The following is a 16,177-nucleotide window of genomic DNA, read 5'->3' on the forward strand; positions in this document are numbered from 1 at the left end:
TGGAGTCATCTTTATGTTTGGCATTACATTGCATTTGTGTATGCTGTTATCCAAAGCAACATTATCAACAGTTTTAGACATATTGCACTTTGAATATTGCTGATCCCTCAGTCCCTCTTGTTTGTGGTTCATATTTTGGCATATCCTTGGGAATACAGAATTTCTTAAATTAAATCATGGATATTTTTAATTAAAAGACAACTATAGAGTCAATTAAATGTTTAACAGTCAGGGGGTAGTACATTAGGATGGTAGATTATTGTCTCAGAAACACTTTAGTTGCAGTTATCATGTGCCATTCCTATTTAAGGTTCTGGAGTTGACAGGAATCAGTCTGTAGTGGCAGTCTGTGCTGGGAATATGAGCCTCTGTGTTGGTGGTTTATCAGAGCTGTATTGTTTCACATACTAGCTGGGTTACTGGGCTTGGAATTCCAATGAAGATTAAATGAATGGCAGAGACTGTTGGAAATAGAAATGGATTGCCAATTAAATATTAGTGGGATTTTCATTCTTGTCAGTAATAGATGGTTCTCTTCACTGACAGGGAAGCCTTACATCAGAAACTATAAGCAAATAGGATAATGTTCCACAAGCTGCAATACATAAATAGCTTTGTCAGGTCAACATTATGTTTAACTGTGTGAAGCTATTTATTATTTTTCAGATTTTTGCAATGACACAGGAACCAAAAAAAAAAAAAATGTAGCTTCTGCGTTCCTGTAATTCACAACTGCTTTTTAATCACTTCCACATAGTGACTTGAGCATGACTCCACACAAACAATGTGTAGGTATGTTGAAGATTCTGATTCAGCACCTTCAATTACAACCAAATAATTTAGTCAGCTGCCTTCGTGTCATGTATTTCTTCTTTACTAACTTCAGAAAATCAACTGAATTTGATAAAAGCAAAAAGCACATAAATCTGACATTCATGTAATTAATCATTGTGCTTTAACCAGAAAACCTGGGTCACTTCAACTAGAACACTTTCAATCTCTGCAAATTGCTTGCAGTTGCCACTCACTGGCCAGAATTAGACTAGCATAATAATATTAGTGCTTTGGAATTAGAGGTGTTCACTTTTGGTTTAAACAAGGCAGCACCTCAGAGTACATGTTCTGGCACTTTTATGTTTTTTATAGTGTTATTTCTCACCACTCGGTAAGGACAGAGTGTATAGGTCCCAGAGTGTGATAAAGTTAGAGGTTCCTTTATCTAAATAAAGCTTTACAACTAAGAAAATACAGCTGTGCATGAGTTTAACTTAAGCATGTTAAGTTCAAACAGGTCTGGTTATTTCTGTGCAATACAAACATGTTTGGCTATTAGTTTTGTATTTACAAAGCAGTGTCAACATTGCCCTGTCTTTATATATACATAATATACCAATGTTTATGGTTAAACCTTGCTAGTTTTTGCAGTTGAACGAGATGTCTAATGCTAACAACCCAGTTTAATTTCCACCCCTGCAAAGTCAAATGACTATTTACCTGGCTTGAATACTAATGAATAGTAATTTAGTTCTTTTTTTTTTATTCTCTCTCCAGGTTGCACTCAATGCATGTTTTAGGTGTTAGATTGCTAAAATGTTAGAACTTTGTTCTTGTTTTTGATGTCCCTCTGTATGAAAACAATGGAAAACAACGTGGGGTTGGTTTATTTTAGCAAAGCTTATGTAAAGTCATGTATTTTTGGCATCACTCAACAGTTCAGGTAAAACAAAGCAAGTCCATATTAGATTTATTTTTTTGCCTTGAGGGCTTTATATATGACTAGAACTTAAAAATGAAAACACATGTTTTTTAATTTTTTAATTTAGAAAACAGCTATCGTTTAAATGGCACAGATATCAAAAAACCTATGTAATAAATAAAAACAGATTTATAAAAGCTTTATGGATAACTGAATCATCAGCATTTTGAATAAACTGGAGTTTTATGGCTGTTAGAACTCATAAAAGTGGAAAAATATGTATCAGCAAAGGCTGCAAATGTTGAAATGTGTGACATTTTCCTGGAATTCTGATATCGATGTTAACTTAAAGCAGCTGGTTAAAGGAAACAAAACACTAATGAAATGGATTGGTCACATATGGTAAGCTAAATGTTGCATCTCAGTGGAAAGAGTTACAGAAGCATATTGCTTTGAAGGTTAAAGATAAATGATTGCTGTCTGCTAGTGTATTACACAACATGCATTTTGATCAATTAGCACAACAATTATAGGCCACATACAATCTTGTGTGTTTCTGAGAAAAAACTCCAGAATTACTTAATAGTACTCAAGCTGCCGCCCACGCAGAAGAAAGGAATCAACATCTATAGAGCTTGAAGTATACAAGGTAATGTGTTTCTTGTTAAGGAGGGCTGACAAACAGCATACTTAGCTATTTCACATCAGATGGCCCTACAGGAGATCTTTAACTATTAATTATTTTACCCCAAATTGTCCTCTCTAATTTCGAATGTCCAATTGCATTCCCACAATGCCTGGGCTCACTAGGGATCTTGCTGATGAGGAGAAACAGTCCCTGCCAGCTTTATCTTTCTAACTTGCACAAGTGTCAAACCAATGCAACATAACTGTTTTAGACTTGCTGAAAATATTTAAATTAGGCCTATTTTCAATTAGACTTGTGCATGGAAGAAACTAAAGTCTATATTGTTTTATTTTGAGCAGGATTTAAATTCAGCCACACAGTCCTGATAAAGCTGTTATTTACCACTTAGTGTTAGATGTTAATTGTTGGACTTTTGAAACAGTACTATGGTATTACACAAAGTAAATGCTGCTTTTAAACTTTCTATTGTTCTGATGCAGTCAGGCCAATGCTAACTGTGCATATCCATATTAAACAAATCAAGGTATTAAAGTCATTGTTAATAATTGGGTTAGCCACAATAATGTAATCCATATTAGAAAGGGTTGTTATGGACACTTTAATAAAATTAGAACATTTCAAAAACACCTATAGGAATAGAAAATTGCACAAAAAGTGTATGACATACTTGCTGCTTAGGAAGGGTCAGCGCCATTATTACCAAAGATCATGTAGGGGGCCACTCCATTATTACGAGGGAGCCTAGGAGAAAAAACAAACCAACAAACAAAAACAGTTTAATGGACCTCCCAGAACACACTTCGTACAGTACATGCTGTAAAGTAATTTTAGACAGTGATTGGTGTAAAACATTACACTAATTCTTTCAACAATGCAGATCATGTCAAAGTAATATTTGCAGTATAGGAAAGAGAATTCCACTCTAAACAGACTGCTAATGTTGTGTAGGTCCTTATATATTCATGGCCATTGTTATTTCTTTGTTCAGTAAAAGTCACTTATTAGTTAAATCCAAGGTTTATCTTCATGTGAAAGACACTTAGTGCTGAAAGAGTTAAAATATCACCCTATGCAGAAATTTGCAAATCTCAACTCAGTGATCTCCCCCTCATTGAGAAAAATGTAATAGGAGGCTTTCAAGCGCCACAAAAAAGGCTATAGACTGCTAAACAATTATTATTTTGTGTGAAACACAGTCAGGTACTCTATTACAGTCATCGATTGGAGGCACTTCATAAATTTCAGTTTTGAGAAGATTGTCTTTTAAATGGCACTGTGTCCAAGCTCAGAAAGCAGTTTTTAAATTTTAAATTGACTCGCTGATATGAATTCCTAGAAGTATAAATCAGTTTTTTCATATGTATGCAAACGTAAACTGTGTGTTGTGTGTTCCTCAGTGACATTATCTTTCTTTGTAAACGAAATATGCAAAAAATGTAATTCGCTTTTTTAGTTCAATAGATTTATTATCAGTATGCTTTGGTAAACCTGCCCCTTGCGTAATTAATACTTATCACTTTCTCAATACAACAAACACCTCCTCTAGAGAATACGTTATTGTATGTTTCTCTTTAGAAGACATTTCCTGTTCCACAGACCTGGCAGTTCTCTGCACCTGCCAGATTAAAGCAGTACCAGCAGGTTATTTCCAAGCCCAGTTAAAGACCTGCCATTCTCCTGAGGAGATAATAGGTTTAAACACTGCTCACAAAGAAGCCAGGAGCAGGGGGGCAGGATATAGCAGCCTGCCGCCATTCTAAATTGATTAAAATTACAGCCTTTCTGTGCACTTCAGTAGAGAAACACATACTTTAGGAGGTGTTCACTAACTTCACAGAACACACACAGTATACATAAAAACCTCACAAACAAAAAATGTATTGGATGAGAAACTGAATTTTCCCTTCAACAACTATATATATAAAATATATATATATATATATATATATATATATATAGAGAGAGAGAGAGAGAGAGAGAGAGAGGAGAGGAGAGAGAGAGAGAGAGAGAGAGAGAGAGAGAGAGAGAGAGAGAGAGAGAGAGAGAGAGAGAGAGAGAGTAATGTTTAATATCCATTGAATTGGATATTAAACATTATTTCACATATACTACATTACTAAGCATGTTTGTAAGATAGAAAAAATAGATACATAGGGAATTATACAGGCTTATCTGCTGCTTAATGGTAGTTCATAGTTTAGGGATTTTCTAAATGTTTATTACTAGTAAACTAAACAGAGGCGTTTAAATGTTTAAAAGGTGGCAGACTTATTACATTGCTTGGCCCAGTGTGCCCACCATACAGTCCCTTTTTTCATATTTATATATATTTTGGATCTCATATCATTTCATGAAAATGTGATCTTCACCAAACCAATTTCCTTCAATATTGCCACATTTTCTTTGGGAGATTAGTTCAGCCTTTTAGAGGCAATATAGTTATGGATTCAAAATCATATAATGAGGCAGAGAACCCAAAAGTCCCCAAAAGTGTTTAGATTCAAATGACAGTAATTGAAAGGCTTTGTATCCCATTGCCTGTCTACACAGCCACCATCTCTGTCATTACAGCTACTCTATAATGTTAAGGATGACCAGAGTACTAATACTGCTGATTTTGTTTCTTCTTTGTCGTTTTCTACAAGCATTTTAAGTCTTTAAATCATGGCCGAACACAATAAATAAAACAAACTGGCGCTGAAGTCATCCTATCCGTATATAGTTTAAGTTATTTTGTGTAAGAAGCCAATAAGTTTGCAACAGGATTTATGAATACTGGCCTGGTTCCAAATACATTTTCCAAACCATGCTTTATCAGAGGAATTAATCAGTCTGTTTTAAATGAGAATTGAATGTGCCTGATAATTACTCAGGCCATGTTTAATCTTTCTATCAGCTAGTGTGATTTATTCATCAACACTTTGCTGTAACTTTCACCAGCTGTTCCCAGCAATTGCTAATTACACAGTCCATACAGTTTACCTACAGAAGCATCCTGGACCAATAGGCAACCATACATGAAAGAGAGAAACCCTTTGGCTTTTCTTGGTCCCCAATGCCACCTGCAGTCATTCTAAATGCCCTCATCCTCCAGATAGGGGGCACAACAAATAAGCATTGCCATTTTCTCTAGAAATATTTTTTAACAACTTGTTGGAAGAACTGGTGTCAAAATAATATCTAGGCTTACATTTGCCTTTCCATGGTGAATGATTTGACAGTTTGTTGACTGAAAAGACAACCTTGTTTGGGCTTGCATACACCATACTCCATTCATCGTGCTTTGACTTAAATGAGAGTTTAGCCTCAGACTGTGTGTGTGCTCTTGCTTGAAGTCTTATTTAAGGCTGTGTACTATGGAATCGGACGGATGGAGTCAGCCCAAAACCAGATTGCCAAATTGGATAATAGTCACGTGATCTGCAAGTCAAATCAGATCAAAGTCACCTTGACTACGCTTTAAAATTGAGCTTATAAGAACACATTTAATAATAAGAAGTCAGGTGTTCTGTGTGATTTCACTGGGGCTGACTACTTCACCTGATTAGAATTGTGACCAAAGAGCCTTGTGTTTGTCTGAGCCAACAATACTTTCATCTGATTTAGGTCGATTTGAGGATGAATGGTACAGTAATGGTGTAGAAATCATAAACTTTAGCTTATTTTTACCTTAGGAATGCCCTGAGTCGTTCATCCCTCCTCCATTTGTTATAGAATATATAGCAGAGAAAGATGAGGACCAAAACCCCAAGACAGCCAAACACAGCTCCAGTAAGCACATCCCTGGAAAAACACAATGCAAAGGAAACTAAAGGAACGCTAGCTTTACATACCAGATAAAAAAGCAACAAAAACTTTGTATTCATTGTCACATACTGATTAGCCCCTAAAGAAAAGGATTAAAGTACTTTTAAAATGTTTATTTATTTGCTGAAAACTGTAAACATAATTTGTTATTGTACAATGCATAGGGTTGGCACAAAGTTACTTGGAGACTAAACATTAATGGAAGCGATAAGGCATTACTCACAGAGTACTGGTCAAGTATTGTGCTTCCACATAATGTGCTTCACATTGTCACAGTGTGGCCCACCAGGAGTCCCTAGCATACATAATGTTACATTAGCTAGCATCTTCATTGTAGTAAGGCAGCTATTGCTGCACTTATCAGTTTAGCTCTGTCCATCACAGACAACATGCTGACCCTGGAACACCTTTAGCATGAAAACAGAACCATGGTGCTGTAGTTCTAGAACTTTATTTCAGTTAACTGCTTCAGCAAGCTGTTGAAGCAAATGGAAATCACAGTGGTATGTACAACTCCTACCAATTATTATTATTATTATTATTATTTATTTTTTTTTGGTATGACAAAACCTTTTTTGTCTCCAAATAAATTGTTTGAAAATAAAAAAGAAAATAATCTTAAGCATCAAGCAGTGTCCAACTACTTCATACACCTTAGTGATGCTGATGTACTGTTTTTCAATGACTGTCTCATGTTCCTATTAAAAAAGAAAATGTATTTTCCAAATTATATTTGCTCACTTTAATTGGATTCCTGTTTACTAGGTACTTTCATAGAACTGAGCAAACTGAGCTGCAAGCATCCCTTCTGCTTAACAAAACACAAGCTCCATCATTAGGTTATCTGTGAGCTTCATGGGAAATCTCCTGATATGCAGCAGCAGAACACAAGTGGATATGATAGATCAGCAAGCAAAACATCATAGAATATAAATAAAATCCAAAAAATTTAAACTCTTACTAAATTTGTTTAGCTTCTATCTTAGGCTTAAAGCTAAAAATAAAATGCAATTAAATAAAAACTGGAAACATACATTCTTGAAAAACAAACATACTGGTCTATTTAATCTTGCTGTCATAATATGAAAGCAAACTAATTATTTTTATTTTTTTTTGACGGTAAGCCATATTCTCATAGTATTGCAATTCTAAATCTCGAAAGATGAAGTTGAAAGAAGCGTAAGTGTGACTGTCCTATTGCTAATTGAATGTGGTGTTTATCAGTTTCTATATAAACTACACCTCCACATTCAAGCAAAGGTTAAATCGGAGGATTGGCTTTGGTACAATGGCAAAGAATCCAGATGACTGTTTGTGACCTCAGCACGGATGTATAAAGTAAGCATCATTCTTACAGAAGCAGAAAATCCTAGATTGAGACATTTTAACTGCTATTTTAACTACAGCATGCTCGGATAGGTACTCAGCAAGCACCATGTGCCCAATTCACAAAATCTTAGGGACTGAATGTTTTAAGAACCATATTTAAAAGCTTTCTTTAATTTTGTATTAATTGATCAGGTTCATGAAACCTTTTCCAGCTGCTTTAATGAGGGTTTATTAGTTCTCCATGTTATTTATTTATTTACAACGTATATATTGTTGCACACGATTGGACTGAGGTTATAAAGTTTACTATTGTAAAACTGCTAGAAAGACAAATGGAAGAAAACATATCAATTCTAGATTTTAATTCTGCTGCTATAACCTAAACTATCCCTGTGCTGTAGAACAGGGAAGAACACAAGGCGGTTAAACACAGCGTTGTTCCATGAGTAGATAATGAAGAGCATTATATAACCTCTATTCCACGAGGAGCTGAATTGCAAAACTGTTTTTAAACCATGCTTATCAGTGGACAGGAAGCACACTGGAATACAATTAGTATTAAGAACATTAAAATTAAATGTAGCACATTTCCAACACATTTCAAGCAATTAAGGAAGTTTGTTTTCAGAACGCCCATTTGGTACAGGCTGTGTCAGTTTATGTACTTTTATTGCCTACAACTCCAACCTTTGGGATGGGGTTTACTTGTCAAATCGCCTGATCTAAAGTTCTGTTGAAATAGAGATTTCCTGTTGTAGTTCTCTGCAGAAAAACATCTCTTCCCTGAGATATAAACACTTTAGAGAATCTACTCATGCAAATGTATTAAAAAAAAAAAAAAAAAAAAAAAAAAAGTGCCCACTATTATTTATGATGCTAAATCTCTAGAAAGTCTGTTGATGTAATCTATAAATTGAGAAATAAACACGGGTGTTGCTAAAAGCTATGATGCAGATACACTTCTTAAAGTAAATAAATTGAGTACGTAATAGATAAACATGTGTGTGTGTGTGTGGGGGGGGGGGGGGGGGGGGGGGGGGGGGGGGGGGGGGCATTATTATGGAATGGAATAAAAGTGGTATGAGTCAAATAGTGGTTCATCCATGGTTTGCCAGTAGTCGGACGTAACAAACATTGTATTTTGACCCCTGTGAGGTGGTTTGGACTCATGCAGGGAAAAGTCGCTTCTTTAAAATAGGAAAATTATACACATGCACTTGAGCATTTGCTTACTTAACAACCGAAAAATGGCTGTCTACATATCTGTGATGTAATTTTTCAGAACAACGTAAACTAAGATTATTGAGGAAAACCAAATAATATGAGAGACAAAACCTAAACCTGATGTTATGGTAGCAAAACAAATCCACCATGTATGCTAGAAACAAAATGCAGTCTTTACAATTAAGTATGTAGTATATTATATATATACTATATATATATATATATATATATATATATTATATATATGATAGATATGCAAAAAAGGTTCCTCATGTATGGTCATGGCTCACATTTACCCCATAATGCCATTACATTAACATTTGTATTTTCATTATAAGGTGGAACACAAATAACACTGTCATTTAATTATGGTTCCCCACTACAGTGTTGTAGAGGGGGAGCACTGTAATATGAGCAAGGTAAACAATAGCCATGGTGTGAAGCTATCTTGCTTAAGTGACTCTGCATACAATGCACAGTTCACAGCCTACCCCTGTAAAGTGCTTTGTGATGGTGGTCCACTATGAAAAGCGCTATATAAAAATATATTATTATATTATTATTATTATTATTATTATTATTATTATTATTATTATTATTATTATTATTATATTATTAATATTATTATTAGGTGTATGATAAAGCAGTAAGGTGTATGATAAAGCAATATGTAAAAAAAAAAAAAAAAAAAACAGAAAGCATTTTATAATTTTCAAAAGCATTAAATAAATGCATGCAGCTATGAAATAAAATATGCTATAGCAACAGCAGTGCCAGAATTGAAATGTCATCCAATTTTAAGACATTTGAGGTCATGAAAGCTGGTGATTAATTATTGTTTAGTTTGTCCAATAAAATGTATCACATCTCCTTCTGTTTGTCTATCATCTCTGGACAGATACTGCTACCACTTAATCAATCAATGACATATTTTTAAGAAATTCAGTTACATGAATGAGAATGCCTGCCACAGACAAACATATTTTTGGGCGATTTTAATTCTCTGAATTATAACAGATACTGCAGCTGGGACACCAAGCAATCTAATCTTGAACATTAAAATGTTAAATTCTTAATATTTACACATACAATTAAATATATAGCCCAAATTGTGTTGTAAAATTAACAAAACCATATGTGCGTATAATTCTAATGGTTACAGAAACACACACAATACTAATTTTAAAGAGCTTATACATTATTTATATACAATATACCTTTAAAGTTATACAAGATTCACATTAAAAAGCAGATTTTTACTTAATAGTGTTCTTAAATGATTAAGATACAAGCAGCAAGAGTAAATAAGGAGTCAGTGCACTATTATAATACTTGACTCGTTAATCTTAAAGAAAATATGCTCAGTAAAGTTTTAAGACAGGCATACAGTAGGTATATAGAACATCGTCAACATTTTAATTCTCTCAATCTGCTTGGAAAGGCATGACAAACCGCTAGTATAAAAGTACAAAACAGGAACAGCAGTGTTTATCATTTAATATAAACAGTTTAATTGTGTTCTTGATAAACTCTGTTACTCATTGCTGCCTCCTAGTGGGATACACTAGCCTCGTCGACAGATGACCAAATACAGAACTGGAGGTGGCGCATTTGTTTCCCTTTTAAACCCCCTCAGATACTTAGCAGAGACCACAGGAAAAGACCCTGACGACAATTCAGTTTACCGAATCCAGCAGGGTCTCAAAGCATCAAGCAAACTTACAGTTCTCAAAGTGTATCAAACCCAAACCCTGTGCTGCACACTACACTAATACAACAGTCACTTTGTTCTTTATTGACAACTATGTTTCATTTGTGGAGTCTAATTTTAGTTTCCTTCAAAACTGCCTGGGGGTTTCCAGTACTATCTATCGTCCGCAGCACCTCAACACAATAGAGGCAGCTGACAGCAATTAACCAACAGGTGGCAGCATAAAGCTTTTTTGAAGCTGGTGTTTACATTCTGCATGGCAAATAGACATGAATATGTACACACACACACACACACACACACACACACACACACACACACACACACACATATATATATATATATATATATATATAAATATATATATATAAATAGAAGTGAAATGACAATTGGTCAATAAAGATTCATTATATTTTCATTAAATTAGCATGATTGATATAGGGGCCTATACAATTAATATGAAAACTGGCATCACTAAATGATTAACACAGTTTTACTGCTTTTTATAGACAGAAACACACAGAAGACATAACCATGCCCTTTTAGAGGTTCGGTTTCCACAATCTTTGTAAACAAAAGCCCCCTGTTTAATGATCTAATCAGTGCCTCTTTCTAAGTTCCTTGATTTACATTTCCATTATGCAAACTCTCTCAACAATATACCTGCTGTATACAGCTTGAAAAGACTACACCACTCGAAACACCATATGCTAATATGTGTATCAAAGAGTTTTTTAATTTATTTTACAGTATAGCATACTGCAACTGTTTAATTAACATTAATTAATTGAAAAGTATTTGAAAAATGACAGCTGATATATGTGTGTAGCAAAATATAAACAAAGAAGAACACATACGAGCTTATGTTGCCTGCTGGAAGGCTATCATCTGCAGTGTTGATGCTCTGAGTATAGGTTGCAGTTGTAGAACTTGCAGACAGTGATAATCCTACAAAATAATTGGGAAAACAATCATTAATGGATAATACATGATATAGAGAGTAATTAAAAAAAAAAAAAAAAAGTAAATGACAGTAAATTACCTCAGGAAGTAGCTGATATATAAGATATACAGAGATGTGCATATCTCTCAGGAGGCAAATTCAACTCAAGTTTATCACGTTTGGAAAAATGTGGCAAATTCAACTCAAGTTTTATCACGTTTGGAAAAAATGTGCACCCTAGTAGTAGACTATATATATATATATATATATATAAATATATAATATAATATATTATATATATATGTTGTCTATTATGCAGTTGATCCTACTTGGTCAGGTAACCATTGTAAGAGAACTTGCTCTCAATTGTTTTTTACCTGGTTCAATAAAGGAACTGATTGCCTGATTGACTCATCTCTTAAAGGGGTGCTTTTACATCAATTTTATTTTATTAGGTTTAGTAACATTATCTTTGTCCCCCATTGTATTGTGATTCAAATCTTTAAATCTCAAAAACAAAAGTTGCACATAAACAGTTGCACCCTGGTGCCTGTGCTGTTGACCATTGTAGTGTATTGGTAGGAACTTCTCCATAGCATTGTATTAATGATAATGCTGCTAGTGCTAAGAGGCAAGCACATTTATTTTAAATGTGTATTAGTAGAACTGGTTACAGCTACCTGAATGAATAGGACTCAAAGACTAGTTAATCAGTTATCAACATACCTGTATCAACGCTGATAGCTGCAGACTTGAGGATTACATTCTGATCAAAGCATGTACAGCTCAACATGTACACAGTGTCTTCTATCAGATTTCTCATCGGTATGGACCCAGTACTAAAAAAGCAAAACAAACAAACAAACAAAAAGATTAATAAAGTAATTTACTGTTAAACTTGATCTCATCTGCAAAACTGCTTCTGAAAAGCGTCGTGGAGAACCATATTAGTGTTGTACTGAGCACTGAAGCTTGTGCTTCCACACCTCACTTTAGAAAATCAGCCTTGAGGAGTCTTTTCAAGAGCTTTTCTTTTTTTTCTGGAATGGTTAGTAATCAAGACTAATAATGACCAAAGCAGAAACAGCAATAGAGAAGTATACAGAGCAAATAACAGGCTATTAAACAGGTAAGTGGTTAAATATTACTAACATTTATATTATATAAATTATCCCTGCAGCAAAGCTTCATAGTTCTGATCTATAGATATTGTTACTTGTTTAAAATAATGTACAGTACCAATAAATCTTCCTAACTAAAAGATCAACACACATAATCCATTCAATACTGCCACCTAGTGGTTATTTTAGGCTAATAATTGTAAAATTTGAAATCAATCAGCAAAACAATGAAAGATATATTAAATAAAATATTGAACCATTTCAACAGTTTTATAGACTTCAAGACTTTACATTTCTATACCTTTAGATACAATTATGATGCACTATGTTGGGGTATGACTCCTCCAATAAAATCTTAATTTTATTGTAATCTTAAGAGTTACATTTGAAAAGATTCACATATGTATTCATTCAATAGACCAATTTGGCAGAAATTCACAAAGATATGCACTAAAAAAAATGGTATTAGTACTATCTGACAGAAGTTACAAAACTTTAAATAAGCAATTTAGGACTTCAGTTGAATGGTTCTTATTTTAAAGTTGTTTTATTTCATAACATTATGAAGAAAATGGTGGGGTACTCTTCAGCTGTATCCAGGATACAAACAATAATGAAGCATTGTTGGGTTCCACATTCCCAAATGAAAACACACTTTCAGTTACCTGGGTAATAAAAGGATTTCACCTTGTTGTTCACCCTTTGCAAACACAAAGAGAGCACATTCTGTTACAGAATTGCTAGCTGTACTCCAGTTGACTGTAAGACTTGTGGTGTTTGTCTGTTCTACTGACATAAACACTGGAGCCCCTGCAGAACAAATATGAATACAAATCAGAAGATATTTAGAATTATAACATGGAGGATAAACTGGATTTAGTAGATCAAGTAAATGGGACAGTTAAGTACAGGTTATTCAGTTACTAATTAAATTTTTCTTATATATATATATATATTATATATATATATAGATATATATATATAATTGTATATATATATATATATATATATATATATATATATATATATATATATATCTTTATATATATATAGTACCTTTCATAGTGGACCACCATCACAAAGCGTTTACAAGATACACGAATAGGGTGTTTGAACTATTCATCAGTGGCAGAATCACTTACAACAACGTCTCACCCGAAAGACGGAGCACAAGGAGGTTAAGTGGCTTGCTTAAGGTCACACAAGAAGTCGGTGGCTGAGTTGGGATTTGAACCAGTGACCTCCTGGTTACAAGCCTGTTTCAGCCCCCAATCTGGGCTATCATTCTTTTGATCTGCTGCATTGTACTGCATTGCTTGAGAAAGGGCCATCTGTGAAGATCCCATACATTAAGCCATCTATTTCCATGTAGCGGTGTAATATACGACTGTGTAACAGCAGATGTACTCTAAACAAGGTAATGTGCTCTTTTGACTGGTTTCTGTAAAATAATTCAGTATACAGATTTTTGATTGATGATCTCCTGCTTTGGATTGCATTAGACAGTGTCGCACAAACAAGATAATCAAAAAACGTGTAACGCTCCTGCAGGTGGTTTATCTAATGTGTGTCCAGGCATGGCATGCTGGGAAGTTCCTCCATCTTGGCCCACAGGATAATTCTGCATCAATCAGCTTTAACAAACATGCCTCAAGTACCGACCTTCTTTATTGTTCACTGCACGGTCATGAAGTCAGTTTCTCTCTTTTTAGGAGACTGCTTCACCATGCAATCCTTTAACTAGCCAGTGTTTCATCCTTTTTTGCCTCTCTTTCCACTGCCATATTTCACATGGTTTTTATTCATCCTAGTTGAACAAGTATATCAGTAAGGAACATACCCCATGGCTGGAGCAGGCTTGTCCTAAGCAAGTGTCGTCACAACAGGTGGTTCTCTAGTTTGCCTGAAGTGTGACTTACATATGCACATGCGCCACACTATTTCAATTTTATTTACTGGTAGCAATGTTGTTATTTGAATTAGGTTTCTATTCTAGTAGACTATTCCTCAATCTAAATGCTATTTACTTTTTTGTGTATCTCTATATACACTATATATCAAGATTAATGTATCTTCATATGGGTATGTCTGGGTGTGGATTAGTTAAGACCATATGCAAAATGATCATAACCTGAAGAAACAGAAATAAATAAAACACGATTGAAAACACACATCAAGGTGTGTTCTGGCAACTACCAAAATGAAGATGAACTTGAAAAACTTGCATGTCTGGATTTAATCCCCTTATGTATAATGAACAAGGTTTCTGTCCCGAAAACACTGTGGGCATATGTGTGCACACAAAAAACAAAAAAAAAAAAAAAAAAAAACAGTAGTTAAAAAGCCTTATTTTCTAAGCAGATTGTATTTGGCTACATGTGTTATAGATTGTAACAAATGTGAGTTGAGTTACCTTACAATCATAACATGAACTTATTTTTAATTTAGAAAACATTTATTAAAAACTCACTTTAGCAACATATACTGTATGAAATTAAAAATAAAACACAACAGTAAAAGCCAATTAATCTGATTCCTTAGTTTAGCAGTTGTAGTTTGATCATAGAAAAGCTTTACTTTCTTCTTGAAAACCACACCAAAAATAATTAGAAACGTCGTGGCTAGATTGTTGATACTTACCCACACTCTCACTGTTAACATACATTTCATTTCCCCAGGCTATTAAAAGCAAAAGTACAGTTTTTACCATGTTCAACATTTAATACAGAAAGCCAGCCACCTTCATTCCCTATCGGTTGTACATCAGAGTCTGAGTGGTTGAAAAAAAAGTAAGCAGAGAGATTGGATTCGATTACCCTGGATGCATTTCTTCAGTGGGTGTTGTGTTTTCTTTTCTTGATTCTGAGTTTACCGGTGTTACCAGTTTGGAAATAGAAAGCACCTGCTTGACGCAAGATGTCAGATTTAAAAAAAAAACTAAAAACTACAAAAAAAACACACACACACACACACACACACACAACTGAATAGGCTACGTAAATCAAGTTAGATTTCTTTTTATATACATTTTTTAAGCCCATACAGTCCCTAGTCATAAAACTGTAGAGACAGTTTTAAGGAATGTTTTTGAAGGCTGTTTACAAACATTTATTTAATGTAAAGAGTGTTTTGAAAATAAACTATGATCCCTCTTGAAAGCATAACTTGATTTAGTTAACACAAATGGGTTTTAAACAGTTGTTTTGTGAATAAGGCCCAATATCTTCTATAACTGAAGTGCTTCATTTAAATGCTTGCTTTATCCTTGTTTGCTGCTTGTTCGGTACTATCAGCCAAGATTAAAAGTATTGGTACTGTAAGTGCAGCTCTAGGTAGTTGTTGTCGCTAAAAAAAAAAAAATACACTTTCTTCACCAAGGTAACCATTTAGATTTCTGCCTGCTACAGAATTCACAGACAGCTACTGCCATCTATGCTGGAATCAGAAACACTATGGTCAGTTTCACTACTGTAGGGCAAGTGTATAATCATCCACCTTTTCCTAATTCTTAAAATTAGGATCTGTTTAACGTCTAATTATTTGTTCTGTATGATTTTTATAGTTTTCTGATTTAGATCATTATTTTGCCTTGCTTACTAGATATTCCACCAAAAACTACCCCTGAAAAAACTTGGGAGAGGTATATTAGCACCGTTCAGACACAATGGCTCACCTATGGGGGTTGAGTGCATTGCTT

At 34.3% G+C, this 16,177-nt stretch overlaps 1 protein-coding gene across 3 annotated transcripts in view; it reads right to left on the reverse strand.

The window, feature by feature from the left end:
• LOC121300874 overlaps nucleotides 1-15,384 on the reverse strand; it is a 32,760-nt gene extending 17,376 nt beyond the window's left edge. For 2 of the 3 annotated variants that reach the window (XM_041229832.1, XM_041229841.1), the window contains exons 1-6: nucleotides 15,121-15,377; nucleotides 13,146-13,290; nucleotides 12,086-12,198; nucleotides 11,274-11,364; nucleotides 6,015-6,128; nucleotides 3,013-3,086 (exon numbers count right to left, since the gene is read on the reverse strand). In XM_041229832.1, the coding sequence (XP_041085766.1) occupies nucleotides 3,020-3,086; nucleotides 6,015-6,128; nucleotides 11,274-11,364; nucleotides 12,086-12,198; nucleotides 13,146-13,290; nucleotides 15,121-15,199 (609 nt within the window). In that variant the 5' untranslated portion in view covers nucleotides 15,200-15,377 and the 3' untranslated portion in view covers nucleotides 3,013-3,019. Of the gene's footprint in view, nucleotides 1-3,012; nucleotides 3,087-6,014; nucleotides 6,129-11,273; nucleotides 11,365-12,085; nucleotides 12,199-13,145; nucleotides 13,291-15,120 lie in introns of all 3 variants that reach the window. The other variant, XM_041229849.1, reaches the window with a different exon arrangement.
• Between the last annotated feature and the right edge of the window lie 793 nt (nucleotides 15,385-16,177).

This window comes from Polyodon spathula, chromosome 2 (assembly GCF_017654505.1).
Source record: "Polyodon spathula isolate WHYD16114869_AA chromosome 2, ASM1765450v1, whole genome shotgun sequence".
In the NCBI taxonomy this organism is placed as follows: domain Eukaryota; kingdom Metazoa; phylum Chordata; class Actinopteri; order Acipenseriformes; family Polyodontidae; genus Polyodon; species Polyodon spathula.